Source organism: Lissotriton helveticus, chromosome 2_2 (assembly GCF_964261635.1).
Source record: "Lissotriton helveticus chromosome 2_2, aLisHel1.1, whole genome shotgun sequence".
Classification (NCBI taxonomy): domain Eukaryota; kingdom Metazoa; phylum Chordata; class Amphibia; order Caudata; family Salamandridae; genus Lissotriton; species Lissotriton helveticus.
The window spans coordinates 509,037,448-509,063,829 of NC_136060.1; the positions used below are offsets into that span (position 1 = coordinate 509,037,448).

The window sequence follows — 26,382 nt, forward strand, 5'->3', positions numbered from 1 at the left end:
TTTATCCTGCCAGGACCAAGGGCTCGTGGCTTTATCCTGCCAGAACCAAGGGCTCGTGGCTTTATCCTGCCAGAACCAAGGGCTCGTGGCTTTATCCTGCCAGAACCAAGGGCTCATGGCTTTATCCTTCCAGAACCGAGGGCTCGTGGCTTTATCCTTCCAGAACCGAGGGCTCGTGGCTTTATCCTACCAGAACCGAGGGCTCGTGGCTTTATCCTACCAGAACCGAGGGCTCGTGGCTTTATCCTACCAGAACCGAGGGCTTGTGGCTTTATCCTACCAGAACCGTGGGCTCGTGGCTTTATCCTACCAGAACCAAGGGCTCGGGCTTTATCAGACCAGAACCAAGGGCTTGTGGCTTTATCCTACCAGAACCAAGGGCTCGTGGCTTTATCCTGCCAGGACCAAGGGCTCGTGGCTTTATCCTGCCAGAACCGAGGGCTCAGGGCTTTATCCTGCCAGAGCCAAGGGCTTGTGGCTTTATCCTTCCAGAACCGAGGGCTCGTGGCTTTATCCTACCAGAACCGAGGGCTCGTGGCTTTATCCTACCAGAACCAAGGGCTCGTGGCTTTATCCTGCCAGAACCAAGGGCTTGTGGCTTTATCCTTCCAGAACCGAGGGCTCCTGGCTTTATCCTACCTGAACCGAGGGCTCGTGGCTTTATCCTGCCAGAGCCAAGGGCTTGTGGCTTTATCCTTCCAGAACCGAGGGCTCAGGGCTTTATCCTGCCAGAGCCAAGGGCTTGTGGCTTTATCCTTCCAGAACCGAGGGCTCGTGGCTTTATCCTACCATAACCAAGGGCTCGTGGCTTTATCCTGCCAGAGCCAAGGGCTTGTGGCTTTATCCTTCCAGAACCGAGGGCTCCTGGCTTTATCCTACCTGAACCGAGGGCTCGTGGCTTTATCCTGCCAGAACCGAGGGCTTGTGGCTTTATCCTACTAGAACCAAGGGCTCGGGGCTTTATCCTGCCAGAACCGAGGGCTTGTGGCTTTATCCTACTAGAACCAAGGGCTCGGGGCTTTATCCTACCTGAACCGAGGGCTCGTGGCTTTATCCTGCCAGAACCAAGGGCTTGTGGCTTTATCCTACCAGAACCAAGGGCTCGTGGCTTTATCCTGCTAGAACCAAGGGCTCGGGGCTTTATCCTACCTGAACCGAGGGCTCGGGGCTTTATCCTGCCAGAACCGAGGGCTCATGGCTTTATCCTACCAGAACCGAGGACTCGTGGCTTTATCCTACCTGAACCGAGGGCTCGGGGCTTTATCCTACCAGAACCGAGGGCTCATGGCTTTATCCTACCAGAACCGAGGGCTCCTGGCTTTATCCTTCCAGAACCGAGGGCTCATGGCTTTATCCAGCTAGAACCGAGGGCTCGGGGCTTTATCCTACCAGAACCGAGGGCTCGGGGCTTTATCCTACCTGAACCAAGGGCTCGGGGCTTTATCCTACCAGAACCGTGGGCTCGTGGCTTTATCCTACCAGAACCAAGGGCTCATGGCTTTATCCAGCTAGAACCGAGGGCTCGGGGCTTTATCCTACCAGAACCGAGGGCTCGGGGCTTTATCCTACCTGAACCAAGGGCTCGGGGCTTTATCCTACCAGAACCGTGGGCTCGTGGCTTTATCCTACCTGAACCTGAGGGCGCGGGGCTTTATCCTACCTGAACCTGAGGGCGCGGGGCTTTATCCTACCTGAACCGAGGGCTCGGGGCTTTATCCTACCAGAACCAAGGGCGCGGGGCTTTATCCTACCTGAACCGTGGGCTCGGGGCTTTATCCTACCAGAACCGTGGGCTCGTGGCTTTATCCTACCTGAACCTGAGGGCGCGGGGCTTTATCCTACCTGAACCGAGGGCTCGGGGCTTTATCCTACCAGAACCGAGGGCTCGGGGCTTTATCCTTCCAGAACCAAGGGCTCATGGCTTTATCCTTCCAGAACCGAGGGCTCGTGGCTTTATCCTTCCAGAACCAAGGGCTCGTGGCTTTATCCTGCCAGAACCGAGGGCTCGTGGCTTTATCCTGCCAGAACCTGAGGGCTCCTGGCTTTATCCTACCAGAACCGAGGGCTCGTGGCTTTATCCTTCCAGAACCGAGGGCTCGTGGCTTTATCCTACCAGAACCGAGGGCTCGTGGCTTTATCCTTCCAGAACCGAGGGCTCGTGGCTTTATCCTTCCAGAACCGAGGGCTCGTGGCTTTATCAGACCAGAACCAAGGGCTTGTGGCTTTATCCTACCAGAACCGTGGGCTCGGGGCTTTATCCTACCAGAACCGAGGGCTCGTGGCTTTATCCTACCTGAACCGAGGGCTCGGGGCTTTATCCTACCAGAACCGAGGGCTCGTGGCTTTATCCTGCCAGAACCTGAGGGCTTGTGGCTTTATCCTGCCAGAACCGAGGGCTCGTGGCTTTATCCTGCCAGAACCTGAGGGCTTGTGGCTTTATCCTACCAGAACCGAGGGCTTGTGGCTTTATCCTGCCAGAACCGAGGGCTCGTGGCTTTATCCTGCCAGAACCAAGGGCTCGTGGCTTCATCCTACTAGAGCCGAGCCTAGCAATGCCCCCCCCCCTCCCCTCAGTGATACCGGATACCCTCACAGGGGGTGCACACAGGAGTGGGGGCAGTCCTGGGGCTGGCACTGCAGGGTGGGGGTAGTGGTGTTGCCCCTGCCCCAATGTGATTGTTTTCGAATTTAAGAGGTGGGCGAGGATCAGGGGTGGGGTGGGGGGGAGAAGGGGTCTGTAGTCCAGCGCACGTGGTGGGGGCATCCGTGGTCTCCCTCCCTCTGCTGCAGACACCCTGCTTCCCTGACACAGTGTGCTTGTTGTGGGGGTGTCACTGAGGCGGGTGAACTGATTTTGTGCGGGGGTGGGGGGGGGTGGAGGGATTCCAAGATCTTTAGAATCTGTCACGCTATAGATGGTGCCCCCCTCCTCCCCCCAGTAAAGCTCCCCTACCCTCATGTGATTGTTTAGGGGCGTCAGTGTGGGGGGGTGGGGGGGGAGGCTGACGCTACAGGGGGTTAATTCTGAGCCTCCAGTGCCTGTCACTGCTATAGGGGTGGTCATAAAGGGTCCCCTCCCCCTGGCCCCAGTAAAGCCGCCCCCCGCCCTGGTGTGATTGTTTTGGGGGGCGGGGGTCAGGCGCGTACCTCCTCAGCCCCCCGCCCTGGTCTGATGGTTTTGGGGGCCGGGGAGGGGCCGGCCTGTGTTCCCAGCTGCAGCTGTTCCCCCCCTCTCTCCTCTCAGTACAGTCACAGCCCTCCCTCCCTTCGGCTATTATTAGCCGTGTGATGTCATGCTCTCCCAGTGCAGACCATGGGAGTGGAGCAGTCACTGGGAGCTGTGGGCTGAGCTGGCCGGACCGGGGCTTCCTGTAATCCTGCCCCCCCCCCACACCCCGCCCCCTCCCTCCCAGTCTCAGGGTCCCACCAGGGCTGGCTCTGTCTGGCTGTCTCCGGCCCCATCAGCTGCCCGGGGCACTCAGCCACATCCTGCTGCCTTCAGGACGGGGGTCTCTGCCGGGCAGGAGCCCCTCTGAGCAGGGACGGTGAGAGCTGGGGCCCGGGGCCCGACCATGGCAAGGACACAGGGGCGCTGAGAGGAGGGCGAGGGGCTTCTGGGCGCCCGCAGGACAGCAGCCGGCCCATGGAGCCCCGCAGGGACTGCAGAGTAAGTGTGACCCGTGCAGGAGTGTGCCTGAGTGCCAGTGCGAGGCGGGTGCCCGAGTGCCAGTGCGAGGAGGGTGCCACCAGCGCCCACCGCGGGGCTGAGCGCCTCTTGGCGCTAGACAGAACTGAGTATGTGGCAGTCACGCAGCAGCATTCCCAGATGTCAAACGTCTCCACTTTCTCACTCCTTAACAAGCGGCCCTGCTGTGCGTGCCAGAGAGGGGTCCGAAATCTGTGCCCGTCTCACTGAGAGCTCGAAGTGTGCACGTGTGCATTGTGCAAAGGCGTAGCAGTGGGTGCCTGAGTGTGAAAGAACGGCGCACGATGGTTTGTGAATGCCAGTGTTTGAAGGGTCACTATCAGTGTTTCTTTGAGGATGAGCAAATATGACCTGAGGATGTGCAAATATTCCTGTTAAGGTGGTTGTAAACAGCAGTGTTTGAGGGTGTGCAAATAGGATCTGAGGGTGTGCAAATATTCATGTGTTAGGGTGTGTAAACAGCAGTGTTTGAGGGCGTGCAAATAGGATCTGAGGGTGTGCAAATATTCATGTGTTAGGGTGTGTAAACAGCAGTGTTTGAGGGTGTGCAGATAGGATCTGAGGGTGTGCAAATATTCATGTTTTAGGGGGTGTAAACAGCAGTGTTTGAGGGTGCGCCAATAAGATCTGAGGGTGTGCAAATATTTACGTGTTAGGGTGTGTAAACAGACTTGCTTGAGGGCGTGCAAATAGGACCTGAAGGGTGTGTAAATATTTCTGTTTGAGGGGGCGTAAACAGCAGTGTTTGAGGGTGTGCAAATAGGACCTGAGAATGTGCATATATTCCTGTTTGAGGGGGGTGTAAACAGCAGTGTTTGAGGGTGTGCAAATAGGATCTGAGGGTGTGCAAATATTCATGTTTTAGGGGGTGTAAACAGCAGTGTTTTAGGGTGTGCAAATAGGATCTGAGGGTGTGCAAATAGGATCTGAGGGTGTGCAAATATTCATGTGTTAGGGTGTGTAAACAGCCTTGTTTGAGGGCGTGCAAATAGGACCTGAAGGGTGTGTAAATATTCCTGTTTGAGGGGGTGTAAACAGCAGTGTTTGAGGGTGTGCAAATAGGATCTGAGGGTGTGCAAATATTCATGTTTGAGGGGGTGTAAACAGCCTTGTTTGAGGGCCGCAAATAGGACCTGAAGAGTGTGTAAATATTCCTGTTAAGGGGGGTGTAAACAGCAGTGGTTGAGGGTGTGCAAATAGGATCTGAGGGTGTGCAAATACTCATGTGTTAGAGGGTGTAAACAGCAGTGTATGAGGGTGGGCAAATAGGATGTGAGGGTGTGCAAATATTCCTGTTAAGGGGGGGTGTAAACAACAGTGTTTGAGGGCGTGCAAAGAGGAGCTGAGGTTGTGCAAATATTCCTGTTTGAGGGGGTGTAAACAGCAGAGTTTGAGGGTGTGCCAATAGGATCTGAGGGTGTGCAAATATGTACGTGTTAGGGTGTGTAAATCCTCCGGGAGTCGATTAGAGCGCGTTACAAACCTGCAAATAAATAAATAAAATTGCTTGAGGGCGTGCAAATAGGACCTGAAGGGTGTGTAAATATTTCTGTTTGAGGGCGTGCAAATAAGACCTGAGGGTGTGCAAAACTTCCTGTTTGAGGGGGTGTAAACAGCAGAGTTTGAGGGCGCGCAAATAGGACCTGAGGGTGTGCAAATATTCCTGTTTGAGGGGGTGTAAACAGCAGTGTTTGAGGGGGTGCAAATAGGACCTGAGGATGTGCAAATATTCCCGTTTGAGGTGGTGTGAACAGCAGTGTTTGAGGGCGTGCAAATAGGACCTGAGGGTGTGCAAATATTCATGTTTGAGGGGGTGTAAATAGCAGTGTTTGAGGGCGTGCAAATAGGAGCTGAGGGTGTGCAAAACTTCCTGTTTGAGGGGGTGTAAACAGCAGTGTTTGAGGGTGTGCAAATAGGACCGGAGGATGTGCAAATATTCCTGTTTGAGGGGGGTGTAAACAGCAGTGTTTGAGGTCGTGCAAATAGGACCTGAGGGTGTGCAAATATTCCTGTTTGAGGGGGTGTAAACAGTAGTGTTTGAGGTCGTGCAAATAGGACCTGATGGTGTGCAAATATTCCTGTTTGAGGGGGTGTAAACAGTAGTGTTTGAGGGCGTGCAAATAGGACCTGAGGGTGTGCAAATATTCCTGTTTGAGGTGGTGTAAACAGCAGTGATCGAGGGTGTGCAAATAGGATCTGAGGGTGTGCAAATATTCATGTGTTAGGTTGTGTAAACAGCCTTGTTTGAGGGCATGCAAATAGGACCTGAAGGGTGTGTAAATATTCCTGTTTGAGGGGGTGTAAACAGCAGTGTTTGAGGGTGTGCAAATAGGACCTGAGGATGTGCAAATATTCCTGTTTGAGGGGGTGTAAACAGTAGTGTTTGAGGGCGTGCAAATAGGACCTGAGGGTGTGCAAATATTCCTGTTTGAGGGGGTGTAATCAGTAGTGTTTGAGGGCGTGCAAATAGGATCTGAGGGTGTGAAAATATTCATGTGTTAGGGGTGTAAACAGCCTTGTTTGACGGCAAGCAAATAAGACCTGAGGGTGTGCAAAATTCCTGTTTGAGATGGTGTAAACAGCAGTGTTTGAGGGCGCGCAAATAAGAACTGAGGGTGTGCAATTATTCCTGTTTGAGGGGTGTAAACAGTAGTGTTTGAGGGCATGCAAATAGGATCTGAGGGTGTGCAAATATTCCTGCTTGAGGGGGTGTAAACAGCAGTGTTTGAGGGCATGCAAATAGGACCTGAGGGTGTGCAAATATTCCTGTTTGAGGGGGGTGTAAACAGCAGTATTTGAGGGCGTGCACATAGGACCTGAGGATGTGCAAATATTCCTGTTTTAGAGGGATGTAAACAGCAGTGTTTGAGGGCGTGCAATTAGGACCTGAGGATGTGCACATATTCGTGTTTGAGGGGGTGTAAACAGCAGTGATTCAGGGCATGCAAATAGGACCTGATGATTTGCAAATATTCATGTGCTAGGGGGTGCAAATATGACCTGAGGGTGTGCAAATATTCCTGTTTGAGGGGTTGTAAACAGTAGTGTTTGAGGGCGTGAAAATAGGACCTGAGGGTGTGCACATATGCCTGTTTGAGGGGGTGTAAACAGCAGTGTTTGAGGGTGTGTAAATAGGATCTCAAGGTGTGCAAATATTCACGTGTTAGGGTGTGTAAACAGCCTTGTTTGAGGGTGTGCAAATAGGACCTGAATGGTGTGTAAATATTCCTGTTTGAGGGGGTGTAAACAGCAGGGTTTGGGGGCGTGCAAATAGGATCTGAGGATGTGCAAATATTCCTGTTTGAGGGGATGTAAACAGCAGTGTTTGAGGGCATGCAAATAGGATCTGAGGGTGCGCAAATATTCATGTGTTAGGGGGTGTAAACAGCCTTGTTTTGAGGGTGTGCAAATAGGAACTGAGGGTGTGCAAATGTTCCTGTTTGAGGGGGTGTAAACAGCAGTGTTTGAGGGCGTGCAAATAGTATGTGAGGGTGTGAAAATATTCCTGTTTGAGGCAGTGTAAACAGTAGTGTTTGAGCATGTGCAAATAGGATCTGAGGATGTGCAAATATTCCTGTTTGAGGGGGTGTAAATAGCAGTGTTTGAGGGCATGCAAATAGGACCTGAGGGTGTGCAAATATTCCTGTTTGAGGGGGTGTAAACAGCAGTATTTGAGGGTGTGCAAATAGGACCTGAGGATGTGCAAATATTCCTGTTTTAGAGGGGTGTAAAAAGCAGTGTTTGAGGGCGTGCAAATAGGACCTGAAGGGTGTGTAAATATTCCTGTTTGAGGGGGTGTAAACAGCAGTGTTTGAGGGTGTGCAAATAGGATCTGAGGGTGTGCAAATATTCATGTTTGAGGGGGTGTAAACAGCCTTGTTTGAGGGCCGCAAATAGGACCTGAAGAGTGTGTAAATATTCCTGTTAAGGGGGGTGTAAACAGCAGTGGTTGAGGGTGTGCAAATAGGATCTGAGGGTGTGCAAATACTCATGTGTTAGAGGGTGTAAACAGCAGTGTATGAGGGTGGGCAAATAGGATGTGAGGGTGTGCAAATATTCCTGTTAAGGGGGGGTGTAAACAACAGTGTTTGAGGGCGTGCAAAGAGGAGCTGAGGTTGTGCAAATATTCCTGTTTGAGGGGGTGTAAACAGCAGAGTTTGAGGGTGTGCCAATAGGATCTGAGGGTGTGCAAATATGTACGTGTTAGGGTGTGTAAATCCTCCGGGAGTCGATTAGAGCGCGTTACAAACCTGCAAATAAATAAATAAAATTGCTTGAGGGCGTGCAAATAGGACCTGAAGGGTGTGTAAATATTTCTGTTTGAGGGCGTGCAAATAAGACCTGAGGGTGTGCAAAACTTCCTGTTTGAGGGGGTGTAAACAGCAGAGTTTGAGGGCGCGCAAATAGGACCTGAGGGTGTGCAAATATTCCTGTTTGAGGGGGTGTAAACAGCAGTGTTTGAGGGGGTGCAAATAGGACCTGAGGATGTGCAAATATTCCCGTTTGAGGTGGTGTGAACAGCAGTGTTTGAGGGCGTGCAAATAGGACCTGAGGGTGTGCAAATATTCATGTTTGAGGGGGTGTAAATAGCAGTGTTTGAGGGCGTGCAAATAGGAGCTGAGGGTGTGCAAAACTTCCTGTTTGAGGGGGTGTAAACAGCAGTGTTTGAGGGTGTGCAAATAGGACCGGAGGATGTGCAAATATTCCTGTTTGAGGGGGGTGTAAACAGCAGTGTTTGAGGTCGTGCAAATAGGACCTGAGGGTGTGCAAATATTCCTGTTTGAGGGGGTGTAAACAGTAGTGTTTGAGGTCGTGCAAATAGGACCTGATGGTGTGCAAATATTCCTGTTTGAGGGGGTGTAAACAGTAGTGTTTGAGGGCGTGCAAATAGGACCTGAGGGTGTGCAAATATTCCTGTTTGAGGTGGTGTAAACAGCAGTGATCGAGGGTGTGCAAATAGGATCTGAGGGTGTGCAAATATTCATGTGTTAGGTTGTGTAAACAGCCTTGTTTGAGGGCATGCAAATAGGACCTGAAGGGTGTGTAAATATTCCTGTTTGAGGGGGTGTAAACAGCAGTGTTTGAGGGTGTGCAAATAGGACCTGAGGATGTGCAAATATTCCTGTTTGAGGGGGTGTAAACAGTAGTGTTTGAGGGCGTGCAAATAGGACCTGAGGGTGTGCAAATATTCCTGTTTGAGGGGGTGTAATCAGTAGTGTTTGAGGGCGTGCAAATAGGATCTGAGGGTGTGAAAATATTCATGTGTTAGGGGTGTAAACAGCCTTGTTTGACGGCAAGCAAATAAGACCTGAGGGTGTGCAAAATTCCTGTTTGAGATGGTGTAAACAGCAGTGTTTGAGGGCGCGCAAATAAGAACTGAGGGTGTGCAATTATTCCTGTTTGAGGGGTGTAAACAGTAGTGTTTGAGGGCATGCAAATAGGATCTGAGGGTGTGCAAATATTCCTGCTTGAGGGGGTGTAAACAGCAGTGTTTGAGGGCATGCAAATAGGACCTGAGGGTGTGCAAATATTCCTGTTTGAGGGGGGTGTAAACAGCAGTATTTGAGGGCGTGCACATAGGACCTGAGGATGTGCAAATATTCCTGTTTTAGAGGGATGTAAACAGCAGTGTTTGAGGGCGTGCAATTAGGACCTGAGGATGTGCACATATTCGTGTTTGAGGGGGTGTAAACAGCAGTGATTCAGGGCATGCAAATAGGACCTGATGATTTGCAAATATTCATGTGCTAGGGGGTGCAAATATGACCTGAGGGTGTGCAAATATTCCTGTTTGAGGGGTTGTAAACAGTAGTGTTTGAGGGCGTGAAAATAGGACCTGAGGGTGTGCACATATGCCTGTTTGAGGGGGTGTAAACAGCAGTGTTTGAGGGTGTGTAAATAGGATCTCAAGGTGTGCAAATATTCACGTGTTAGGGTGTGTAAACAGCCTTGTTTGAGGGTGTGCAAATAGGACCTGAATGGTGTGTAAATATTCCTGTTTGAGGGGGTGTAAACAGCAGGGTTTGGGGGCGTGCAAATAGGATCTGAGGATGTGCAAATATTCCTGTTTGAGGGGATGTAAACAGCAGTGTTTGAGGGCATGCAAATAGGATCTGAGGGTGCGCAAATATTCATGTGTTAGGGGGTGTAAACAGCCTTGTTTTGAGGGTGTGCAAATAGGAACTGAGGGTGTGCAAATGTTCCTGTTTGAGGGGGTGTAAACAGCAGTGTTTGAGGGCGTGCAAATAGTATGTGAGGGTGTGAAAATATTCCTGTTTGAGGCAGTGTAAACAGTAGTGTTTGAGCATGTGCAAATAGGATCTGAGGATGTGCAAATATTCCTGTTTGAGGGGGTGTAAATAGCAGTGTTTGAGGGCATGCAAATAGGACCTGAGGGTGTGCAAATATTCCTGTTTGAGGGGGTGTAAACAGCAGTATTTGAGGGTGTGCAAATAGGACCTGAGGATGTGCAAATATTCCTGTTTTAGAGGGGTGTAAAAAGCAGTGTTTGAGGGCGTGCAATTAGGACCTGAGGATGTGTACATATTCGTGTTTGAGGGGGTGTAAACAGCAGTGATTGAGGGCGTGCAAATAGGACCTGATGATTTGCAAATATTCATGTGCTAGGGGGTACAAACAGCCTTGTTTGAGGGCGCGCAAATATGACCTGAGGGTGTGCAAATATTCCTGTTTGAGGGGGTGTAACAGCAGTGTTTGAGGGCGTGCAAATAGGACCTCAGAAGTGCAAATATTCCTGTTTGAGGAGGTGTAAACAGCATTGTTTGAGGGCATGCAAATAGGACCTGATGATTTGCAAATATTCATGGGTTTAGGGGGTGTAAATAGCCTTGTTTGAGGGCGTGCAAATATGACTTGAGGGTGTGCAAATATTCCTGTTTTAGGGAGTTGTAAACAGCAGTGTTTGAGGGCATGCAAATAGGACCTGAGGGTGTGCAAATATTCCTGTTTTAGGGAGTTGTAAACAGCAGTGTTTGAGGGCGTGCAAATATTAGGGTTCATGGTGCAAATACCAATGTATCAGGGTGTAAGTGGCAGAGTGTGAGCTGGCACATTGTAATGTAAGAGTAGCAGCGTGCGAAAAGCGAGATTTCAGAGCATGAGTATTGTAGGAAGTGTGCCTGATTGTGTAAAAGTGTGTTTTGATGGTAGTGTTTGGAGATGTGAATGCTCGTGTATGAGTGTGAGTGAATATCGGTGAATGAGTGTAAACAAGATGTTTGTTGCCTGATTGTGTATGTGTTTGTTGATGGTCGTGTTTGAAGATGTGTATGGTTGTGTATGAGTGAATATCGGTGTAGGAGTGTAAACAAGGTGTATGTGTGTTGATGGTCGTGTTAGAATATGTGTATGGTTGTGTGTGGGTGTGAGTGAATATTGGTGTATGAGTGTAAACAAGGTGTGTGTTGACTGATTGTGCATGTGTGTGTTGATGGTAGTGATTGGAGAACTGTAAGGTTGTGAATGAGTGAATATCGGTGTATGAGTGTAAACAAGGTGTGTGTGAGTTTATTAATCACAGTGACGAGGATCATTGCACCAGGGTGTGCAAACATCAGACAATGGTATTTTTAAGTGCATTTATGTGACAGCGAGTGAGGATGTGTGAGTATCAGTGGATGAGGCTGAGAGTGTCAGTGTATGAGGGTACGAATGGTAATGTATGAGTGCGTTTGAATGTGTTCGCATGGCAGTGTATGAGTGTGCAAATGAGTGTACGAGTGTGATGATAGTAGTGTGACGCTGTGTGAATCACAGTGTGTGAGGGTGTTTGAATAGTGGGAGTGTAGCTGGCAGAATATGAGTGTGGTGTGCAAATAATAGCGTATGAGTGTTTGAATGACAGTACCTGGGTGCATGAATGAGTACATGAGGGGATGGGTATATGAATGTGTGAACAGCTGTGAATGGGTGCTGTGTGAAGATCAGTGCATGAGTGTAAATAGTGCAGCAGGGGGTTAATGCTCGTGGGTGAGCCACTGCACGTGAGTGTGTGAACAGCTGTGTATGGGGTCGTGTGAAAAGCAGCATTTGAGTGTGTGCAGATAGTGTACAAGCATTGGAATGAAGGGTCTGAGTGTATGAGGGCCACCCTATGTAGGGCTTGAATGGCAATGTATGAGGGTGTGTGAATAGGATTATGTTATGTGAACATCAGTGTATGGGGGTTTGTATGGCGGTGTGTGACAGTGGGAATAGGATTACTTTATACGATGCGAAGAGTGGCGTACGAGGGACTGAATGGTAGTGGTGTGCGTGAATAGGATTATTTTATACTATGTAAACAGTAGCATATGAAGGTTTGAATGGCAGTGTGTGAGGGTGTGTGAACAAGATAATATTATGTGAACAGAGCGTATGAGGGTTTGAACATCAATGTGTGAAGGGTTTATGAATAGGATTCAATAATGAGAACAGTGGTGTGTGAGGGTTTGAATGGCAGTGTATGAGGGTGTGAGAATACGATTATGTTATGTGAACAGCGTCGTATGAGGGTTTGAATTGGCAGTGTATGAGGGTGTATGAATAGGATTACTTTATGGTAAGTGAACAGCGGTGTATGAGGGTTTGATTTGCAGTGTGTGAGGGTGTGTGAATTGAATTACTTTAAAGTATGTGAACAGCGGTGTATGAGGGTTTGAATTGGCAGTGTATGAGGGTGTATGAATAGGATTACTTTATGGTAAGTGAACAGCGGTGTATGCGGGTTTGATTTGCAGTGTGTGAGGGTGTGTGAATTGAATTACTTTAAAGTATGTGAACAGCTGTGTATGAGGGTTTGAATGGCAGTGTATGAGGGTGTATGAATAGGATTACTTTATAATAAGTGAACAGTGGCATATGAGGGTTTGAATGGCATTGTGTGAGGGTGAGTGAATAGAATTACTTTATGGTATGTAAACAGCGGTGCATGAGGGTTTGAATGGCAGTGTGTGAGGGTGAGTGAATAGGATTACTTTATGGTATGTGAACAGCGGTGTATGAGGGTTTGAATGGCAGTGTGTGAGGGTGAGTGAATAGGATTACTTTATGGTATGTGAACAGCGGTGTATGAGGGTTTGAAAGGCAGTGTGTGAGGGTGTGCGAATAGGTTTATGTTATGTGAACAGTGGCGTATGAGGGTTTGAATTGGCAGTGTATGAGGGTGTATGAATAGGATTACTTTATAATAAGTGAACAGTGGCATATGAGGGTGTGAGAATACGATTATGTTATGTGAACAGCGTCGTATGAGGGTTTGAATTGGCAGTGTATGAGGGTCTATGAATAGGATTACTTTATAATAAGTGAACAGTGGCATATAAGGGTTTGAACTGGCATTGTGTGAGGGTGTGTGAATAGGATTACTTTATGGTAAGTGAACAGTGGTGTATGAGGGTTTGATTTGCAGTGTGTGAGGGTGAGTGAATAGAATTACTTTAAAGTATGTGAACAGCGGTGTATGAGGGTTTGAATTGGCAGTGTATGAGGGTGTATGAATAGGATTACTTTATAATAAGTGAACAGTGGCATATGAGGGTTTGAATGGCATTGTGTGAGGGTGAGTGAATAGAATTACTTTATGGTATGTGAACAGCGGTGTATGAGGGTCTGAATGGCAGTGTGTGAGGGTGAGTGAATAGGATTACTTTATGGTATGTGAACAGCGGTGTATGAGGGTTTGAATGGCAGTGTGTGAGGGTGAGTGAATAGGATTACTTTATGGTATGTGAACAGCAGTGTATGAGGGTTTGAATGGCAGTGTGTGAGGGTGAGTGAATAGGATTACTTTATGGTATGTGAACAGCGGTGTATGAGGGTTTGAATGGCAGTGTATGAGGGTGTGAGAATACGATTATGTTATGTGAACAGCGTCGTATGAGGGTTTGAATTGGCAGTGTATGAGGGTGTATGAATAGGATTACTTTATAATAAGTGAACAGTGGCATATGAGGGTTTGAATGGCATTGTGTGAGGGTGAGTGAATAGAATTACTTTATGGTATGTGAACAGCTGTGTATGAGGGTTTGAATGGCAGTGTGTGAGGGTGAGTGAATAGGATTACTTTATGGTATGTGAACAGCGGTGTATGAGGGTTTGAATGGCAGTGTGTGAGGGTGAGTGAATAGGATTACTTTATGGTATGTGAACAGCGGTGTATGAGGGTTTGAAAGGCAGTGTGTGAGGGTGTGCGAATAGGTTTATGTTATGTGAACAGTGGCGTATGAGGGTTTGAATTGGCAGTGTATTAGGGTGTATGAATAGGATTACTTTATAATAAGTGAACAGTGGCATATGAGGGTTTGAATGGCATTGTGTGAGGGTGAGTGAATAGAATTACTTTATGGTATGTGAACAGCTGTGTATGAGGGTTTGAATGGCAGTGTGTGAGGGTGAGTGAATAGGATTACTTTATGGTATGTGAACAGCGGTGTATGAGGGTTTGAATGGCAGTGTGTGAGGGTGAGTGAATAGGATTACTTTATGGTATGTGAACAGCAGTGTATGAGGGTTTGAAAGGCAGTGTGTGAGGGTGTGCGAATAGGTTTATGTTATGTGAACAGTGGCGTAAGAGGGTTTGAATTGGCAGTGTATGAGGGTGTATGAATAGGATTACTTTATAATAAGTGAACAGTGGCATATGAGGGTTTGAATGGCATTGTGTGAGGGTGAGTGAATAGAATCACTTTATGGTATGTGAACAGCTGTGTATGAGGGTTTGAATGGCAGTGTGTGAGGGTGAGTGAATAGGATTACTTTATGGTATGTGAACAGCGGTGTATGAGGGTTTGAATGGCAGTGTGTGAGGGTGAGTGAATAGGATTACTTTATGGTATGTGAACAGCGGTGTATGAGGGTTTGAAAGGCAGTGTGTGAGGGTGTGCGAATAGGTTTATGTTATGTGAACAGTGGCGTATGAGGGTTTGAAGTGGCAGTGTATGAGGGTGTATGAATAGGATTACTTTATAATAAGTGAACAGTGGCATATGAGGGTTTGAATGGCATTGTGTGAGGGTGAGTGAATAGAATTACTTTATGGTATGTGAACAGCTGTGTATGAGGGTTTGAATGGCAGTGTGTGAGGGTGAGTGAATAGGATTACTTTATGGTATGTGAACAGCGGTGTATGAGGGTTTGAATGGCAGTGTGTGAGGGTGAGTGAATAGGATTACTTTATGGTATGTGAACAGCGGTGTATGAGGGTTTGAAAGGCAGTGTGTGAGGGTGTGCGAATAGGTTTATGTTATGTGAACAGTGGCGTATGAGGGTTTGAATTGGCAGTGTATGAGGGTGTATGAATAGGATTACTTTATAATAAGTGAACAGTGGCATATGAGGGTTTGAATGGCATTGTGTGAGGGTGAGTGAATAGAATTACTTTATGGTATGTGAACAGCTGTGTATGAGGGTTTGAATGGCAGTGTGTGAGGGTGAGTGAATAGGATTACTTTATGGTATGTGAACAGCGGTGTATGAGGGTTTGAATGGCAGTGTGTGAGGGTGAGTGAATAGGATTACTTTATGGTATGTGAACAGCAGTGTATGAGGGTTTGAAAGGCAGTGTGTGAGGGTGTGCGAATAGGTTTATGTTATGTGAACAGTGGCGTATGAGGGTTTGAATTGGCAGTGTATGAGGGTGTATGAATAGGATTACTTTATAATAAGTGAACAGTGGCATATGAGGGTTTGAATGGCATTGTGTGAGGGTGAGTGAATAGAATTACTTTATGGTATGTGAACAGCTGTGTATGAGGGTTTGAAAGGCAGTGTGTGAGGGTGTGCGAATAGGTTTATGTTATGTGAACAGTGGCGTATGAGGGTTTGAATTGGCAGTGTATGAGGGTGTATGAATAGGATTACTTTATAATAAGTGAACAGTGGCATATGAGGGTTTGAATGGCATTGTGTGAGGGTGAGTGAATAGAATTACTTTATGGTATGTGAACAGCTGTGTATGAGGGTTTGAATGGCAGTGTGTGAGGGTGAGTGAATAGGATTACTTTATGGTATGTGAACAGCGGTGTATGAGGGTTTGAATGGCAGTGTGTGAGGGTGAGTGAATAGGATTACTTTATGGTATGTGAACAGCAGTGTATGAGGGTTTGAAAGGCAGTGTGTGAGGGTGTGCGATTAGGTTTATGTTATGTGAACAGTGGCGTATGAGGGTTTGAATTGGCAGTGTATGAGGGTGTATGAATAGGATTACTTTATAATAAGTGAACAGTGGCATATGAGGGTTTGAATGGCATTGTGTGAGGGTGAGTGAATAGAATTACTTTATGGTATGTAAACAGCGGTGCATGAGGGTTTGAATGGCAGTGTGTGAGGGTGAGTGAATAGGATTACTTTATGGTATGTGAACAGCGGTGTATGAGGGTTTGAATGGCAGTGTGTGAGGGTGAGTGAATAGGATTACTTTATGGTATGTGAACAGCGGTGTATGAGGGTTTGAAAGGCAGTGTGTGAGGGTGTGCGAATAGGTTTATGTTATGTGAACAGTGGCGTATGAGGGTTTGAATTGGCAGTGTATGAGGGTGTATGAATAGGATTACTTTATAATAAGTGAACAGTGGCATATGAGGGTTTGAATGGCATTGTGTGAGGGTGAGTGAATAGAATTACTTTATGGTATGTGAACAGCGGTGTATGAGGGTTTGAATGGCAGTGTGTGAGGGTGAGTGAATAGGATTACTGTATGGTATGTGAACAGCGGTGTATGAGGGTTTGAATGGCAGTGTGTGAGGGTGAGTGAATAGGATTACTTTATGGTATGTGAACAGCGGTGTATGAGGGTTTGAAAGGCAGTGTGTGAGGGTGAGTGAATAGGATTACTTTATGGTATGTGAACAGCGGTGTATGAGGGTTTGAATGGCAGTGTATGAGGGTGTGAGAATACGATTATGTTATGTGAACAGCGTCGTATGAGGGTTTGAATTGGCAGTGTATGAGGGTGTATGAATAGGATTACTTTATAATAAGTGAACAGTGGCATATAAGGGTTTGAACTGGCATTGTGTGAGGGTGTGTGAATAGGATTACTTTATGGTAAGTGAACAGTGGTGTATGAGGGTTTGATTTGCAGTGTGTGAGGGTGAGTGAATAGAATTACTTTAAAGTATGTGAACAGCGGTGTATGAGGGTTTGAATTGGCAGTGTATGAGGGTGTATGAATAGGATTACTTTATAATAAGTGAACAGTGGCATATGAGGGTTTGAATGGCATTGTGTGAGGGTGAGTGAATAGAATTACTTTATGGTATTTGAACAGCGGTGTATGAGGGTTTGAATGGCAGTGTGTGAGGGTGAGTGAATAGGATTACTTTATGGTATGTGAACAGCGGTGTATGAGGGTTTGAATGGCAGTGTGTGAGGGTGAGTGAATAGGATTACTTTATGGTATGTGAACAGCGGTGTATGAGGGTTTGAAAGGCAGTGTGTGAGGGTGTGCGAATAGGTTTATGTTATGTGAACAGTGGCGTATGAGGGTTTGAATTGGCAGTGTATGAGGGTGTATGAATAGGATTACTTTATAATAAGTGAACAGTGGCATATGAGGGTTTGAATGGCATTGTGTGAGGGTGAGTGAATAGAATTACTTTATGGTATGTGAACAGCGGTGTATGAGGGTTTGAATGGCAGTGTGTGAGGGTGAGTGAATAGGATTACTGTATGGTATGTGAACAGCGGTGTATGAGGGTTTGAATGGCAGTGTGTGAGGGTGAGTGAATAGGATTACTTTATGGTATGTGAACAGCGGTGTATGAGGGTTTGAAAGGCAGTGTGTGAGGGTGAGTGAATAGGATTACTTTATGGTATGTGAACAGCGGTGTATGAGGGTTTGAATGGCAGTGTATGAGGGTGTGAGAATACGATTATGTTATGTGAACAGCGTCGTATGAGGGTTTGAATTGGCAGTGTATGAGGGTGTATGAATAGGATTACTTTATAATAAGTGAACAGTGGCATATGAGGGTTTGAACTGGCATTGTGTGAGGGTGTGTGAATAGGATTACTTTATGGTAAGTGAACAGTGGTGTATGAGGGTTTGATTTGCAGTGTGTGAGGGTGTGTGAATTGAATTACTTTAAAGTATGTGAACAGCGGTGTATGAGGGTTTGAATTGGCAGTGTATGAGGGTGTATGAATAGGATTACTTTATAATAAGTGAACAGTGGCATATGAGGGTTTGAATGGCATTGTGTGAGGGTGAGTGAATAGAATTACTTTATGGTATGTGAACAGCGGTGTATGAGGGTCTGAATGGCAGTGTGTGAGGGTGAGTGAATAGGATTACTTTATGGTATGTGAACAGCGGTGTATGAGGGTTTGAATGGCAGTGTGTGAGGGTGAGTGAATAGGATTACTTTATGGTATGTGAACAGCAGTGTATGAGGGTTTGAATGGCAGTGTGTGAGGGTGAGTGAATAGGATTACTTTATGGTATGTGAACAGCGGTGTATGAGGGTTTGAATGGCAGTGTATGAGGGTGTGAGAATACGATTATGTTATGTGAACAGCGTCGTATGAGGGTTTGAATTGGCAGTGTATGAGGGTGTATGAATAGGATTACTTTATAATAAGTGAACAGTGGCATATGAGGGTTTGAATGGCATTGTGTGAGGGTGAGTGAATAGAATTACTTTATGGTATGTGAACAGCTGTGTATGAGGGTTTGAATGGCAGTGTGTGAGGGTGAGTGAATAGGATTACTTTATGGTATGTGAACAGCGGTGTATGAGGGTTTGAATGGCAGTGTGTGAGGGTGAGTGAATAGGATTACTTTATGGTATGTGAACAGCGGTGTATGAGGGTTTGAAAGGCAGTGTGTGAGGGTGTGCGAATAGGTTTATGTTATGTGAACAGTGGCGTATGAGGGTTTGAATTGGCAGTGTATTAGGGTGTATGAATAGGATTACTTTATAATAAGTGAACAGTGGCATATGAGGGTTTGAATGGCATTGTGTGAGGGTGAGTGAATAGAATTACTTTATGGTATGTGAACAGCTGTGTATGAGGGTTTGAATGGCAGTGTGTGAGGGTGAGTGAATAGGATTACTTTATGGTATGTGAACAGCGGTGTATGAGGGTTTGAATGGCAGTGTGTGAGGGTGAGTGAATAGGATTACTTTATGGTATGTGAACAGCAGTGTATGAGGGTTTGAAAGGCAGTGTGTGAGGGTGTGCGAATAGGTTTATGTTATGTGAACAGTGGCGTAAGAGGGTTTGAATTGGCAGTGTATGAGGGTGTATGAATAGGATTACTTTATAATAAGTGAACAGTGGCATATGAGGGTTTGAATGGCATTGTGTGAGGGTGAGTGAATAGAATCACTTTATGGTATGTGAACAGCTGTGTATGAGGGTTTGAATGGCAGTGTGTGAGGGTGAGTGAATAGGATTACTTTATGGTATGTGAACAGCGGTGTATGAGGGTTTGAATGGCAGTGTGTGAGGGTGAGTGAATAGGATTACTTTATGGTATGTGAACAGCGGTGTATGAGGGTTTGAAAGGCAGTGTGTGAGGGTGTGCGAATAGGTTTATGTTATGTGAACAGTGGCGTATGAGGGTTTGAAGTGGCAGTGTATGAGGGTGTATGAATAGGATTACTTTATAATAAGTGAACAGTGGCATATGAGGGTTTGAATGGCATTGTGTGAGGGTGAGTGAATAGAATTACTTTATGGTATGTGAACAGCTGTGTATGAGGGTTTGAATGGCAGTGTGTGAGGGTGAGTGAATAGGATTACTTTATGGTATGTGAACAGCGGTGTATGAGGGTTTGAATGGCAGTGTGTGAGGGTGAGTGAATAGGATTACTTTATGGTATGTGAACAGCGGTGTATGAGGGTTTGAAAGGCAGTGTGTGAGGGTGTGCGAATAGGTTTATGTTATGTGAACAGTGGCGTATGAGGGTTTGAATTGGCAGTGTATGAGGGTGTATGAATAGGATTACTTTATAATAAGTGAACAGTGGCATATGAGGGTTTGAATGGCATTGTGTGAGGGTGAGTGAATAGAATTACTTTATGGTATGTGAACAGCTGTGTATGAGGGTTTGAATGGCAGTGTGTGAGGGTGAGTGAATAGGATTACTTTATGGTATGTGAACAGCGGTGTATGAGGGTTTGAATGGCAGTGTGTGAGGGTGAGTGAATAGGATTACTTTATGGTATGTGAACAGCAGTGTATGAGGGTTTGAAAGGCAGTGTGTGAGGGTGTGCGAATAGGTTTATGTTATGTGAACAGTGGCGTATGAGGGTTTGAATTGGCAGTGTATGAGGGTGTATGAATAGGATTACTTTATAATAAGTGAACAGTGGCATATGAGGGTTTGAATGGCATTGTGTGAGGGTGAGTGAATAGAATTACTTTATGGTATGTGAACAGCTGTGTATGAGGGTTTGAAAGGCAGTGTGTGAGGGTGTGCGAATAGGTTTATGTTATGTGAACAGTGGCGTATGAGGGTTTGAATTGGCAGTGTATGAGGGTGTATGAATAGGATTACTTTATAATAAGTGAACAGTGGCATATGAGGGTTTGAATGGCATTGTGTGAGGGTGAGTGAATAGAATTACTTTATGGTATGTGAACAGCTGTGTATGAGGGTTTGAATGGCAGTGTGTGAGGGTGAGTGAATAGGATTACTTTATGGTATGTGAACAGCGGTGTATGAGGGTTTGAATGGCAGTGTGTGAGGGTGAGTGAATAGGATTACTTTATGGTATGTGAACAGCAGTGTATGAGGGTTTGAAAGGCAGTGTGTGAGGGTGTGCGATTAGGTTTATGTTATGTGAACAGTGGCGTATGAGGGTTTGAATTGGCAGTGTATGAGGGTGTATGAATAGGATTACTTTATAATAAGTGAACAGTGGCATATGAGGGTTTGAATGGCATTGTGTGAGGGTGAGTGAATAGAATTACTTTATGGTATGTGAACAGCTGTGTATGAGGGTTTGAAAGGCAGTGTGTGAGGGTGTGCGAATAGGTTTATGTTATGTGAACAGTGGCGTATGAGGGTTTGAATTGGCAGTGTATGAGGGTGTATGAATAGGATTACTTTATAATAAGTGAACAGTGGCATATGAGGGTTTGAATGGCATTGTGTGAGGGTGAGTGAATAGAATTACTTTAAAGTATGTGAACAGCAGTGTATGAGAGTTAGAATGGCACTGTGTGAGGGTGTGTGAATAGGATTATGTTATGTGAACAGTGTCGTATGAAGGCTTGAATTGGCAGTGTATGAGGGTGTATGTATAGGCTTACTCTATAATATGTGAACAGTGGTGTATGAGGGTTTGAATGGTAGTGTGTGAGGGTGTGTGAATTAGATTTCTTTATGGTATGTGAAAAGCGGTGTATGAGGGTTTGATTGGCAGTGTGTGAGGGTGTGTGAATTGGATTACTTTATAATACGCGAACAGTGGTGTATGAGGGTTTGAATGGCAGCGGGTGAGCGTATTTGAATGGGATTATATTATGTGATGTGAACATTGGCGTATGAGCGTTCGAACAGCAGTGTATGAGGGTGTGTGAGTGGGAGTACTTTATACTATGTGATCAGCGGTGTATGAGGGTTTGACTGACCGTGTGTGAGGGCATTTAAATAGGATTATATTTTGCGAACATCGGTGTATGAGGGTTAAATGGGCCCTCTTTTTTCAAATTAGGCCAGATTACCTTTACTTTGGATTAATTCATGTGTACATTTAACAGTACTATACATCTTTGATGACATCACTGATAAAGCACTGTCATATACAGCATAGAGTTACTGAGTGTACGTGTGTGGATCCATAGCACGGAAATTGCGTACGCCCTGGAGGTAAACATGATTGTGTGCGTCGAAAGTAATGTGGTTCATCCTTTAGAAATCACGAAAGTCTGAGGTGCAGGTATTAGTCCCTGTTAAAGGAGGTAAAGGCTCAGCGCACCTCATGTGGGTTGAGGAGGTATTTTCAGTGCTTAATTTGAGCCTGTGGTTTCCGGTGCTCAGCACTGGCACTTAATTGCCAATGCCGGCACTTATGGCGGCGGTCTGTCACATGGTGGCGCTGTTTGTGTAATTATGGTCTGAGTAGAACAACAGTTGTTTATTTATTCAATGTACATTACAAATGACGCATTCCTGCCTCCCAGGTCAGCGCCTTGATGAGACCCCCATGGGTGAGTAGCGTGCTTAGAATACCCTGAATGATTCATTGATGCTTATAACTTTAGGGGCCTGAACCGGTCGGTGTCATCCCACGTGCAGGAGTGTGATGGTTTGTAGTTGTGTTGGTACTGTCACTGGCATCGCTGTAGGGCAATCGGTGGTGCAAGCTGCAGAGGCCCCCTGACGAGGGCGCTCGCACTTATTTTATTTGAAATTAAGCACTGGTGTATTTTTGAAAGTAAGCTGAGGGTTAAAGCCAAGGTCTGTTCCAAACAATCTGTGAGAAATGCCAAACTTTCTGTTCACATTAGATAATCCACCAGTGGGAATGTGGGTCTGTGCCCGTATCAAAGAGTTGTGATGCAGTTGTCTAGACACACGTAATGTGGAAGGACACCTCCAAGGAGTGGTTGTTCACTTCCGGAACTTCGCTGAAGGTTTTGAGGCATTGGAGATTGGTGAATAATGCAGAATGCAGGGAGGTTCCACCTAAAGCTGGTTTATCTCTCTGTGTTGTAAACATGACTCTTACCTCGTGTGCCACTGTGACCGTCTCAGGAAGGTATGTGGTATCTCTTACTAATCTACCGAGTGTGGTCATTCGAGCCTGGAACACAGCGTCTTTACGGTGCAAATGTGCACTTGTCAAACTCTTGACTTAAGACTGGGGCATGGGACGTATTGAAGTGGGTGACCCCATCCAGCTGAATTGAAAATGATTCACACCTGTAGTGCGCTGAATTAATTCAAGGCCTCAATCCCTATGTTTCACACTGACTGCATGATGTCATCAACGATGTCATTTAACAAGTCATCAGGGATGCAATATGTGAGGTCATAGGCAGTGCATGGCAGGGGCGCGATGTATAATTAACTCAGTAAAATATAACTTGTGAATTTCAGTGTTGTTTTGTTTTTTAAACATTTGTTTTTTTATATTATTACAACACCTAACTATAACATCACTTTAACCCTTGTTTAGTGAATTTCAGTTTTTTTGATCATATTCTGTTATTTTCTTTTTTTTTACCATACTCACCCAAGTTCCTCACTGATTATAGATTTTTGACCAGCGCCACGCAGGTGGCCCCCCCTTGCCACGCACAGCCTTTGGGTCTGGGGGGCATAAGGATGACCGCAGAGTCATTCCACCCCCTGTAATGGCCAGCCAATCACATTGCTAGATCCCGCAGAACTAAAGGGGTGACAGGTAAAAAAGCCCTCTCAGCCAATCAGAGTTGTTTATTTTTTTAATTTGTGGTACTGCTGGGGTACCGTGGTACCAAAAGCTGAGATATCACTATATTTTGACCTTTAATTTTTCAAAAATGGCTGAACTGTGCCATTCTTTTCAGCAGTTTTTTTCTGTATGGTTTCAGCAGTGTATCGTTTCAGCAGTTTGTTTCTGTATCGTTTCAGCAGTTTGTTTCTGTATTGTTTCAGCAGTTTGTTTCTGTATCGTTTCAGCTGTTTTTTTCTGTATCGTTTCAGCAGTTTGTTTCTGTATCGTTTCAGCTGTTTTTTTCTGTATCGTTTCAGCAGTTTGTTTCCGTATCGTTTCAGCAGTGTATCGTTTCAGCAGTTTGTTTCTGTATCATTTCAGCTGTTTTTTTTGTATCGTTTCAGCAGTTTGTTTCTGTATCGTTTCAGCAGTTTGTTTCTGTATCGTTTCAGCAGTTTGTTTCTGTATCATTTCAGCTGTTTTTTTCTGTATCGTTTCAGCAGTTTATTTCTGTATCGTTTCAGCTGTTTTTTTCTGTATCGTTTCAGCAGTTTGTTTCCGTATCGTTTCAGCAGTGTATCGTTTCAGCAGTTTGTTTCTGTATCATTTCAGCTGTTTTTTCTGTATCGTTTCAGCAGTTTGTTTCCGTATCGTTTCAGCAGTGTATCGTTTCAGCAGTTTATTTCTGTATCGTTTCAGCTGTTTTTTTCTGTATCGTTTCAGCAGTTTGTTTCCGTATCGTTTCAGTAGCGTATCGTTTCAGCAGTTTGTTTCTGTATCGGTTCAGCTGGGTTTTTTTGTATTGTTTCAGCAGTTTGTTTCTGTATTGTTTCAGCAGTTTGTTTCTGTATCGTTTCAGCAGTTTGTTTCTGTATAGTTTCAGCTGTTTTTTTCTGTATCGTTTCAGCTGTTTTTTTCTGTATCGTTTCAGCAGGGAATGTTTTGTGAAGACACGTTCCCAAAAGTATTAGCTAAAGAATAGGTGCTCTTCCTATGGAAACTGTGACCTGACTACAGCTACACAATGCAAAGATATAAATGTATATATTTATCTATATGTCTCTCTGTGTCTCTCTCTCCCACAAGGCAAAATCCCCCGCCCTTTATCCATAGACTTTTTAAGATGCACTACTGCAAGATCTGTTGAATTACACAACATTTGCAGGAAGCTGGTGTTGTCATTACAGCGCGCTTTCTATGATTTGGTGTGAATGTGTTCCTTAGTTTTTGTGAAAGTAAGGTAAAAATATATTTGTCAACATGAACGGTTGGGTTCAAGGGACTCTTGCACCCAATTTTAAACAATAAAGCATTCTGATTGGCCCAGAGAACATTTTTCTTTGAGCTAATTTGCTGCTGCAGGAGTGAGACTCCGGCAGGAGCGAGCGCTCTGATTGGCTGCTAGCAACATGAATAAAAATGTTGCTGGCAGTCATTACAGGACTCGGGGATTTAGTTCCAAAGAAAAACAAGGATTTGAAGTGCAATAGATCTCGCGGTTACGAGACTTTGAGCTACTGGCACTGTAAATGCCAGTAGCTTAAATTCTCGGGAATGCGAGACCTACTGAATTTGCAAATATTGCTTGTTTCCAAGCGCCCCATGCTGCGCTTGCATTTAATAGAGGCCACGCCCCTTTCTTTAGACGAGCCACGTCTAAAGAAAGGGGCGTGGCCTCCATTAAGTGCAAGCGCGGCATGAGGCGCTTGGAAACATCCCACACAAAAAAATATTTGTAAAGCAATAGGTATTGCATTTGTGAGAGTTTGAGCTATTAACACTTGCAATGCCAATAGCTCAAACACTCCTAAATGCAAGCCCTGTGGTGGCCGCCATTGTCCCGGCTGCCTGGAAAGTAAAAGCGTGCATGGCGCGCTGAATGTTGCTGCAAAGCACGTTGTTCCTGCAGTAAAACAAAACTCACTAAAGAAATCGTGCTCGCAGACTAAATAGCACAGACGGTGTAACAACAGAAGTAAAAGGGCCAGTCCTCGTGGGAGGTTACAAATGAAGATAAGGTGGTACCAAGGAGGGACTAACAACCCTATTTACGAATCAGAAGCCAGCATTTACGAAGGACAATGACACAAGCCAATGACAAATATGGGCGGAGAGCGGGTGGGGCTTCAACTGCATACTCTAATGCAGCATGCCTCCCAGAGCAGCGCCCGCCCTGCCCAGGCTCGACCTAATGATCTAAGAGAGGGCAGGGTAGAGATACCCTTCCCCCTCAGGCTCAAGGGCCGGCTTAAGGCATGTGCAAGCTGTGCACCTGCACAGGGCCGCCAAACCCCAGGGGCCGCCACGCCAATATATATCCTTAGATACATATTTGCGTGGCGGCCCCTGGCAGGGATTTGGCGGCCTCGGGCCCCCTACCTACACTCCCTGCTCAGGGCCTCCGTGAGCCTAGAGCCGGCCCTGCAGGCTCTGTGGGGGGGCAGAAGGTGAGACAGCTTCAAGGTGTGTAAGGCCGTCTAAGAACGAAAGATAGCTACAGTGTGCACGAGCCAGTCTGTAAACGTGAGGCAGCTACACGGTGTGTGTGGCGTCTCTGAATGTGAGACCGCTGCAGGGTGCATGAGACAGTCTATGAACGTGACACAGTTGCCAGGTGTGGGAGCTAATCTTTGAACGGGAGCCAGCTATCAGGTGAGGAAGACGAATATGTGACATTACAACACTATTATTCACATCGTGGTACGGTACATCGCAGTTATTACAATGCAAGTCATTACAACGACTTGCGCTAGAGGCGCTGGACTTAGGAATGTTATGATTTACTATTCCAACTCCAGTGTGTGTAACAGTAGGGAAGGTGCTGGAGTAGTAACTCACACTATTCCTTAGTGTAGAGCGCCACCCAGCGCAAGTCGTTGTAACGACTTGCGTTGTAATGACCACGATGTAAATGGATCGCGGTGTAACGACCGCGTTGTATAGGTCGTTCGCCGAGGGAGACAGTCTATGAATCTGGGACAGCGAGGAGGTAAGGAGACAGGCTATGAGTACGAGACAGTTATTCAGTGTGGAAAACCGTCTGTGGATATGAGGCAGCTATGAGATGTGGAGATAGGCTATGAATGAGACAGCTAGAAGGTGTGGAGACCGCCTATAGACATGAGACAGTTATTTACTGTAGGAGACTGTTTAAGGATGTGAGACTGCTTGGAGGTGTGTAGACAGGCTATGAATATGAGACAGCTAGGAGGTGTGAGACAGGCTATGAATATGAGACAGCTTGGAGGTCTGTAGACAGGCTATGAATATGAGACAGCTAGGAGGTGTGGAGACAGGCTATA

The 26,382-nt window shown here is 46.1% G+C and overlaps 1 protein-coding gene across 1 annotated transcript in view; it reads left to right on the top strand.

Moving 5' to 3' along the window:
* The first annotated feature begins 3,378 nt into the window (after positions 1-3,378).
* The window catches only part of RTKN (rhotekin), a 210,953-nt gene continuing 187,949 nt past the window's right edge, over positions 3,379-26,382 (top strand). The window contains exon 1 of the mRNA XM_078678794.1: positions 3,379-3,667. Coding sequence (XP_078534920.1) covers positions 3,644-3,667 — 24 coding nt within the window. The 5' untranslated portion in view covers positions 3,379-3,643. The remainder of the gene's footprint in view (positions 3,668-26,382) is intronic.